At 34.0% G+C, this 10,447-nt stretch overlaps 1 protein-coding gene across 1 annotated transcript; it reads right to left on the bottom strand.

Moving 5' to 3' along the window:
• Nucleotides 1-2: 2 nt before the first annotated feature.
• On the bottom strand, nt 3-1,369 carry LOC116130486 (E3 ubiquitin-protein ligase At3g02290-like). Its single transcript, XM_031416227.1, has 4 exons — nt 1,256-1,369; nt 435-825; nt 176-285; nt 3-29 (listed from the first exon to the last, which is right to left on the bottom strand). The coding sequence occupies exons 1-4, from the start codon at nt 1,367-1,369 to the stop codon at nt 3-5; spliced, it is 642 nt and encodes a 213-aa protein (XP_031272087.1).
• Between the last annotated feature and the right edge of the window lie 9,078 nt (nt 1,370-10,447).

The following is a 10,447-nucleotide window of genomic DNA, read 5'->3' on the forward strand; positions in this document are numbered from 1 at the left end:
GATTAGACTATTTCATCAAATACCATCACCTGCAATGTCACACTCCCAATAGAGTTCAATTTAATGCACCAAAAATTAATTATGTAAACAAGCAGTAATATGTCAGTTTTAACAATTAAGAGTTTAATTTTTCTCCAATGAAGATTAAGTAGTCAACACAAACAGAAATCTATACCTTGCTGCAAACAGGACAGGTTGGACTTCTCTCCATCCACTCGTATATACAGCTAAGATGGTAATGGTGAAAACATTTTGTAACTATCCTTGGATTTTCAGGGGTATACTCTGTCAACACAAATTTAATTCGAAGATTAATTACCATGAATCCAATCATGCAGCAAATTATCATTTTTCAAATTTCAAGAAACTACTTTGGAAGTTTTGCTATAATGTCTGTTGACTATTATCAAAACGACAGATTCAAGAAGTTTTACCTTCCAGACACGTTGGACAGGCATCCTCATCTTCGAATGATTCATGGACATAACCAGGTTTCGTTTTATTGAATGATAACTTCAATGAGGAATTTACAAGTTTCTGGGTACTTTGATCACTATTTCTAAGTTGTTGTGAATTTGACTGTCTGTTCAAGTGCAACGGAGCTGCGCCGCGCTCATTTATTGTAACAAGACTGTCCTGCTGTAAATTGGAATGGCTGGAATTGACATTAAATGACAAAGTTCTCGGAACAGATGTTGTAGCTTGAGACTGTGGAATGTCAGATGGCACAATAGAAGTCAATGAGACTGGCCGCTCATCACTTAGTGGAAGGTTCCTGATTTGGTTATTGCTGTATAATGATTTATACTGCAGGTAGAAGGATCGCTTCATATTATTAAGAAAAAATACACTTTAAAAAACAGTTGAAATTTTCTAATATTAATGAAGCAACTAGCTACTACTACATTTTGTAAAAATGTTAACAAACTTAATAGGACTCGGACAGAGTACAGAAGGTGTTCTTGATATTCAGAAGCTTAAATCATTTAGTTTGTGAAACCCAGAAAATCCTATTGAGGCTCTTTCTGTTCAGGAAAGTTAAATATGAAAAAACTAAACATCATCAGGCTTTTGAGGGGAAAGTATTTCATACTTCTCTGGTTCAATATTGTTCATACTGAGACAACTATGATTATTTTCCAATTAAATCTTCATAGGAGTTAATAGACTCAACAGAATTTAAGGTATAATAGAAATTAAAATTTTAGAACAAAAGGACTATAGGAAATTAAGTACATGAAATCCCAAAGCATACCTTGTTGATTACGGTGTGAAGGAAGCCACATAGACAGCAGAAGCTTCCACTGCTGGAAGTATTTAAATTCTGTTCAGGATCCGGAACATGAAAACAACTACAGACACAGCCCATAATGTTGCTTCGATTTCTGCTTCAACTTAAATCTTTGGAAGAAAAACAAAACAAAACAAAACAATCTGATTTAAGAAACTCTCTACTTGTAACTAAACCAAGATGAATCTCTAACAAATTTTTAAGGCCTTATTTATTCTGGTAAACAAATTTTTTTTTTTGGATGACTGCAGTGAAGCATAAGAATAATTAACATGTCCTGGAAGGAACATGCATATCTTGTTTCCCTTAAAAGTTCCTCTTTTTTTTTTTTTTTTTTTTTTTTCTACAAACTAGTGATGGCAATGGGCCGGGCCGGAATAGGGTACCCCTTGGCCTAGGCCCAAGCCCGACCTCATGACAAAGGCTCAACTCAGCTTAGGCCCATCACGGGTATAACAGGTAAAGCCCAACTCGGCCCGACATGCTTTTTGTAACCTCAGGCCCAACCCAAGCTTGTCAATTTTTATAATGTGAATTTTTAAATATTAATAAATTCTAATTTTTTTTATATTTTTAATTCTAGAAACAATTTTTAAATATTAATTTATTTTTTAATACTTACTAAATATATAAATAATTTTCCACAAAGTGCATAAAGTGCATGTTTGGAAAAAAATGAGCATATATATGTAAGATAATTTTATAATTAAATATATAGTATAAGGATAATTTAGTATAATTAATATTAAAATTGTCAGGCCGGGCCGGGCCGAGCCTAAAGACACACCTAAGCCTAACCCATACCAGAGGTCGGCCTTAAAATCAGGCCTAAGCCTAAGCCCAAACCTGACATTTTCGAGACAGACTAGGTACACGAAAATATCAGACCCATTGTCATCTCTACTACAAATGTCTTTAATGGAGATAACAAAACCTTATAAAATCAATTAATTAAAATAATGGACTCAGACTCAATATGTTAGGAAGAAAATATGGTTATTTGTGCAATTTTCCTTGCACAACATAGCGCTCTCATAGTTGAATAGTAATCATAATAATATTAAAAAAAATCTGACAGATAATTAAACCGAACAGCAATGTTAGAACTTGAATAATAATTCTTCTCTGTGATTATCTGAACAGCAATTAATTAAGATAAGAAAAAGACTGAAGGATACTAACCTTCAAATAGAACGCAAAAGCGAAGACAGAAACTTGGGAGGCCAAAGAATGCGTAATCGATACTTATTTAAACAATCAGAAGGCAGAATCAATGAGAGAGTCAAAAAGTTAAAAAGAAGAAGAATAAGCGATATATAAGAGGAAAGATTTGTCATAGTTGGAGTAGAACTTGCAAAATCAAAAGGATTTTTAATTGGGCAGTCATTAACCATGTAGGATTCCTCGCCTACAATTACTAACCCTTTTTTGGTATTAATTTATTCTACGCAATATTATGTTCAACGTAATTTTGGATGTGTGGGAGACTTATGTTTCACTAAAAGTCGATATTAAATTTACAACATAATCTCACAAATTCCTTTTAATAACTTGTAGGTGAAGGCTCTCAATTTTTTTTTTTTTAACTAACACATAAAAGTTGTGAGAAATAATTTGTGAGATTAGATAGTGAACTAATATTTATTGTTTACTTAATTTAAATGGTAGGTCAATCATATTTTGTAGTTATCCAATCTAATTGAAGTCTTTTTATTAATAATTTATTTTAAATTAGTGACTAACACGGTAATTTCATTGACTGTAATTACACCCATCCAGCAAGGATAATGCTCTGGGGCCTCCCTTCTCTTGATCATCATCTGAAAGATAAGATTAGTGAAGGCCTGAGTCTTGATCGGTTTTTAAATTCAAAATAAATAGATATGAGTACTCCACCGTTAACACTTATATATGGCAATAATATTGGTTTTGATTATTGTTGTTACTATGATCTCTATTATTGTTTGATACAGAAAATTATTAATTGATTTTAATACTCTTATATTTTACACAATCATATCATTGATTGATCACCCAGGATATTGATTTTTTTATATTTATTTTTATTCTTACCACCCAAATAATTTTTTATTCTTTAAAAACTTGCCATATACAGATATAAGTTTAATTCGTAAAAAATTTATTGGAAAGAAAATTTTAAACTTGGACCGAAAAATATTTTTCCACCCTAAGTTTGGTGAAATCATTGCCACCCCTGGTTTGAGAAACTATCGACATTTCACCCAATTTTCTATTTTCAACGTTAAAGTTAACGGTGAAAGAGTATTTTCGTCCTTTTGCCTAACATAATTTTAGAAAAAGCATCAAACCTTCTCTCTCACAAATGTTTCCTATTCACCAAAATAAAAAGAACAATATAAAAGAATAAACTATTTTTTCTTTTTTTAAAAAGGAATAACTCATGGCCAATAGCCCCAAGCCGACGACCATGGCCATTGGCCGACCATAGTCCAGATACCAGGTCTGCAAACCAACCCCTCACTTTCACAGCCACAACAAAAAGCATCGGTGAATACGCTCCACACCTTGCAGATCCGCGGTTTTTTCCGCACCTCCTGTTTCTCCAAATTCTTTCTTTTTTGTGTGTTTTTTCTATCTTGGGTTTGGGATTGATTTTAGTAGACAGAGGGGATGAGGTTTTGGAATGAGATTTTATTTCTTTGATTGTAGGTTTTTTTGATTCTGGACTTATGTGAAAATGTTTTGCTTTCATGTTGTTTTGAAATGAGATAATTTTGGAGGAGTTGGTGATGATAGAGACGGTTGCGAAATTGAATGAATTTCGTTTTCATCAATTTTTGATTAATTAAGTAGGTCGTTTTTTTATTATTTTTAATTAAATAATATAAAAAATCATTTGATTTAATGTTTTGATGGCCGTGACGAAGGAGATGGTGGGCGGCGAGGATGATGATTTTGATTGTGATTTGAATTAGATTTTGAGCGTGGGACTGGGGCAAATTTGGTGTTCTTCAAAGGAAACGACAGGAAGAAGATGAAAGATATTTTTTGAAGTACCAAAAACGGTTTACGTATCTTGATTAGGTTTTGTTTTTCTTTTCTAAGCGGATTGACTCTTTTGACCCTTTCACACTAACGCCAAATAACAGAGTTAGGGTCAGGGGTGTCTGTGATACTATATTTGAGGTTTAAGGGTAAACTTCGCTACAAAGTGGGAAAGTCACCATCCAAGAGATATGAGCGCTAAGGGCTTGCTTAGGTGTTTTTTTTTTCCAATGATTTTGGAGGTTTTTTAATTAGACTGATTATGAGGTGCTCTAAAACTATTATTTGTCAGATTTTTTATACACTGGTTTTGACTGGCTCAAAAACCCCCCAAAACCAGTATAGTGTATTTTTTAAGGGTTTATAAACCTTTCAAATCTGGATGTTTTGATTGATTTTAAAATTTTATTCCACAAATACCCTATCCACTACAAAACTATCCCAATTATATCCAAAAAAAAAATTAACCATATTATGCGTGTCACCAACCATATTAAATATAAAATAATTTTAAGCAACATACAAAAAAATTATTAAAATCTCATTTCTAGATGCTTTCTTGGAGAAGTGGAGTTAAAATTTTTCAATCATTCCAGATGCTGCAAAGAATGCCGAAGAATGATAAGAAGACTTTATCACATTTGAAGTTATAAAATAGTAATAAATAGAAAACAAATTAAAAACCCTTACTGTGTAATTGAAAAAACAAAATTGCCAAGTACCAATTGAATCGGAGTATTTTTATGGGCATATATGTAAATTTATCATTTTAAAAAACTGTCAGAACCGTTGGAAAATAAACTCTCAAGCACAAGTTGGGTGTTTTAAAATCCACTACTAAAAACCCCTTAAAACCGTTATTGTGGTTTACCTTCAAAACTGCTGCGATGGTTTATCTTCATAACTGCTACCATGAAACTCCTAAGCAGACTTTAAGGGTGTTTTGTGAAATATATTCCCTTTAAAGTGAACGCAAAGAAAAAGAGGGGGTAAAAAGAGGAAAAAATGGAAAATATAGGACCTCTTATTTGGTTAATTAAGTGATTCTCCCGTAGACTAAAATCACTAAACAACCATGTGGCTATTGGTTAATAAGAATATTAAGAATGATAAATCACAAATATTATATCTTTATTTTAAAGATTAATTTATATTTTTTTTATAAATTTTAAAATTATCATAATGTTAATAGTCTTAGCATAAGCCATGAGAATAAAAATTATGGAAATAAGTTACCATACTATTTTGGTACTACATATAAAGAGCAAACAACTTTTTTCTACCCAAATAATGTCTTAATGACACTTTCTCACCCAAAAACTTTTAAACTACCACTTTACTACTCAATTTTATATTCCGTTTCCGATTTCAGCATCTTTGCAACCTTACACCACCACCATTCTCTTCCCCGATACGGGTGGAAAAAAAACCCGAAAATCGAACAGGACCGAAAGTCCAGTTTTTTTGGGTTTTGGTTTGATTATTTAAAAAAAAAACTAAATATCTGGTTCAATTTCGGTTTTTGGTCAAATTAATTCCGGTTACTCGGAACTAGTTTTTTTAACCGAATTTTTTTAAAAAAATTATATGTTTTGCACTTTTGGGGATTTTTACAATTGCAAATTTGCAATCCCTAACTGGCTAACTCAGTAACTCTCAATCACTCAGCCTCTCACTCTCTGTCTCTCTCAATTCTAAGTTCTCACATGGCCACGCCTCAACCACACAAATTTCTCACGCTGCGTCACCGCCGATCTTTGCTTACCAGTCAATAAGCAAACTCAGTAACTCTCACTCTCACTCTCTGTCTCTCTCAGTTCTCAGTTCTCACGAGGTCACGCCTCAGCCACACAAATTTCTCACGCTGCCGATCTTTGCTCACCAGATACCAGGTAGTTGCAGTCACCATTCTTCTTTCTTTTGCTCACCGGTCACCGATCTTTTGCTCAATAGTCGGCAGACACCGGTTAGTTGCAGTCACCATTCTTCTTTCTTTACCAAGTCGCTGGCTCATTACAGTCGCGGTCTCAGTAACTCTCATTCTCACTCTCTTAGTTCTCACACCTCAGCCACAGCCAGCCTCAGGTACAAATTTCTTAAACTTTTTGCTCCCAGTCGTTGATCTTCTTTCTTCACCTAGTCGCTGCAGTCTCCATCTCACTAACTCTCACTCTCTCAATTTTCACGCCTCAACCAACCTCAGGTTGCTCCCGAGTCCCTGGTTTATGTTAGACTCGGGCCACCGGCCGCGTCTGGGTTTCCCAGGTCCCTCGTGCGTGCCTACTGCATGACCTCAACTGTAGTCACCGTTGTCACTCCAGTCTCCACGTCGTCATATGTTTCCAGTGTGTGACCTCATCTCTTTGCTTTGTAAGTTTTTTTATATTCTAAGTTTTTAATTAGTATGTTATTTAAGTGTAAGCTCCCCATAGGGGGTAATGTCTTTGGTTGTTTTTCTTCAATGATAAAATTGATCAATTGAGAGTTTTCCTCCGAAGGGTATGTGAATGTTGAATGTCTTGGTTGGTTGTAGACTGGAATATGGATGTGACTGTGAGCGAGAGACATTAATCTTTAGTCTCAACCCTTTAAGTAAACATCAGAAACATTGGTGACTGGTGAGGTCCTTCAAGGTCTTTTAAGTATAGGGTAAAGTTCTAAAGGAGTTATGACAATAGCCAAATTCATGTTCGTCAGTTTTTTCCTGATATCAACATCACTCTCTTTAACTGCTTAAGGTTTTAGGGTAATCTGTTACATTAGCAGATTGCCTTTATACTTAAAACATACTCTTTTATGTGTTTTCTTTAATTATGGGTATCTTTCACTAAGCCTAGTATTTAGCTAGTTTGATTAAATTCTCCATACTTTCTTTCATTTCATGTTTGGAAGTTCCTCTGCATTATATTTCATTTCAATGCCACACTAATAACAATTTAGTGCTAAACACATGTATTAAGTTGAAGAAATTATGACTTCTTTTGATTTGTATTGTTTTCTTTGAATGTGTAATATAGAGGCCTTTTGGGTGTTTAATTGTTTGTGGTTGCTACCTACTGGTTAGTGTTGATTATTTATGTGTTTATTTTTTGTGAATTCTAGTTTTCAAAATGAAACAGTGCCATCCTATTGAAGGACTGAAAGAGGCATACGAGAAGTTGTCCTCTCTTGGGTAATTTAATTACTTCTTTTTTACTGTAATTGTATTTTATTTTGTTCATTATTTTGATTGAATTTTGTGTATAATTAATTATTTCAGAAATTCAAGTGAGGAAGTCCCAAGTACTACTGATTTAAGGAAGGTTGGTGAGTTTTATTACATTGGTAATTTTGTGTACATGTTGAAATATTAGTTAATGCATATTCCTTTTTTATGCCATTGTAGATATCTTCGACTAGTAAAAACAACACACCCACTTTTGACACTTCAAATGACACTCAAGCACCTACACCAAGACCATCCATACCTTTAGCTCCCAAACGTGAGAACTATACTATTAGTAGGAAGAATACATCTGAAATGTGGGATCACTTCACAAAAATGAGTGTGAGAATAAGGATGATTTGATAGCAACTTGTAACTATTGTGGGAATGTTCTTGCTTGTCCAAGTAAGAGTGGTACAAGTTGTCTACGTAACCACTTAAGTAGGTGTAAAAAGTATCTTCTGAATATGGTGGACAAAAGACAAAAGACGTTATTCTTTCAATAAGCATCACGTGACCTCTCAAGTAATGTTGCCACCTCTACACAATCTTCATTGTTGTCATGGAAATTTGATCAAGATTTGATTAGAGAAACTATTGCCCAAATGATCATTATCGATGAGCTACCATTTAATTTTGTGGAGCGTGAGGGGTTTTGCCATGTGATGACTGTGGCATAGCCTAGGTTTCAAATGCCCTCCCGTAAGACTGTGGCTACATATTGTTTCAAGATTTATATTGAAGAGAGTGAAAAGCTAAAGAAGTTTTTCAGTAAGTTCAATCACACAGTTTGTCCACCACTAATACATGGACAAGTTGTCAGAACCTCAATTACATGTGTCTTACGGCTCACTTCATCGATGATGATTGACAACTACATAAAAGGATTTTAAACTTTTGTCCTATAAGTAGTCATAAAGGTTTAATCATTGGGAAGGCAGTGGAGATGTGCTTACTTGATTAGGGTATTTCTAAAGTATTCACAGTAACGGTCGACAATGCAAGTTCTAATGATGTAGGTATAAGCTACCTTAGGACTCGGTTATCAAGTTGGTAGGGAAATGTCTTGGGTGGTCAATTTCTTCACATGAGATGTTGTGCACACATACTAAGTTTGATTGTAAAAGAAGGGTTAAAAGATATAGATGACTCCATAGTTGGAATTCGTGCTACAGTGAGGTATGTGAGGTATTCTCCAACAAGGTTAATGAGAATTATAGAGTGTGGAGAAAGAAAAAATTGAAAGAGTCATTTGGTGCTTGATGTAAAAACAAGATGGAACTCTACTCATTTGATGTTGGATACTGCAGTTAAATTCCAGAGAGCATTTGACTTATTAGAAATAGAAATAGTAAGTATAGAGATGAGCTTTCTAGTGGGGACAAGTCAAAGGGTTTGCCTACGTATAGTGATTGGGAATATACCTGATACTTGTTACCCCTTCTGAAAATTTTCTATGATGCTATCGTACGTGTGTCTAACTCTTTTTATGTTACCGGTAATGAGTACATGTGACAAATATATGGCATTGGGATGAAGATTTCATAATGGTCTCATAGTCATGATCTTAGCTTAAGTTCTATGGCGGTAAGGATGAAGGGAAAATTTACAAATATTGGTCAAATGTTTGATAATATCAACATAATTTTATTCATTGCGGTTGTTTTAGACCCTAGGGACAAGTTAGAATATGTTGATTGGGTGATTGGTGAGTCTTATGATGCTTTTACAGCTGACAAGTTAAAGAAAAAAGTGATAGAAAATTTGCTGTTTTTATTTAACCATTACAATTTGTGTAAGGTGGTTGGAGGTCTTACTACGTAGTCAAGTCAGCAATCTCCAGGTGCAAGTACACTTGATGATTGTGATGCTGATATTGATCCTCAAGAATACATGAGGGTTAAGTTTAAAAGCGAAAGGCTGGAAACCAAGCTAATCAGCCTAAATCAAAGTTGGATAAGTATTTAGCGGATGACGTTGAAGATGACAATGACAAGACATTTGATCTCTTGAAATGGTGGAAGATGAATTCAACAAAATATCAAGTTCTCTCTTTGATGGCATGCGATGTATTGGCTATGCCTGTTTCAACTGTTGCATCTGAGTTGGCTTTTAGTATAGGGGGTCATGTATTGGATCCATTTCGTAGCTCCCTTACTACGAAAATGGTGGAGGCTCTTCTCTGCACACAAGATTGGATTCAGACTATGCATGCACCATTAGCCATTAAGGAGACCTTGGATGAGTTAACGAAAATTGAGTTGGGCAAAATTTTTGCTTTACTTTCTATTATTTAATTATGTCTTTGTTGGATTTGTTAATTATACTTTCAATTATTTAATTATCTGTTTATCCAACTTTTTGAGGAATTTCCATCTTTAAGAACAGAAAGTACTCATCCTCAACTAAATGATTGAAGGGCAATCCAAATTTCCAATAACGAGGTATATACTATGACTTTATTTAATTTCATTTGTTCTTCTATTTACTAATTCGTAGATTTGATTGGACAAACTTATAAAAAAAAAAAATAATAATTTTAAATGGAAGCTAGCTAACAAGTTGTGGAACTTTTTTTTGCTTTGACAATTGACATTTGACAATGGATTGGAATGTGCTTGGAGTTGGACAGTTATTGCTTGCTTGGAGGCCTCTTTTGAAATCTTTTTGTGGATTTGTTATATTTGTATTTGTTTTGTGAACTTTGTTTGTGTATCTTCTAAGTTTGCATTTCACTATTTGATTTGGAAATGTGCTTGTTATGTACTTAGGTTTGTTTTGTGGAAATGTGTTTGTTATGTTTGTTTTGGGGAAATGTGTTTGCTATTTTAGTCATGTGTTTGATTTGGATTTTGTGGAAATGTGTTTGTTATTTTAATCATGTGTTTGATTTGTAATTTTAGGGTGGAAACTAAGTTGGTAGA

Source organism: Pistacia vera, unplaced genomic scaffold (genome assembly GCF_008641045.1).
Source record: "Pistacia vera cultivar Batoury unplaced genomic scaffold, PisVer_v2 Contig222, whole genome shotgun sequence".
Lineage (NCBI taxonomy): Eukaryota > Viridiplantae > Streptophyta > Magnoliopsida > Sapindales > Anacardiaceae > Pistacia > Pistacia vera.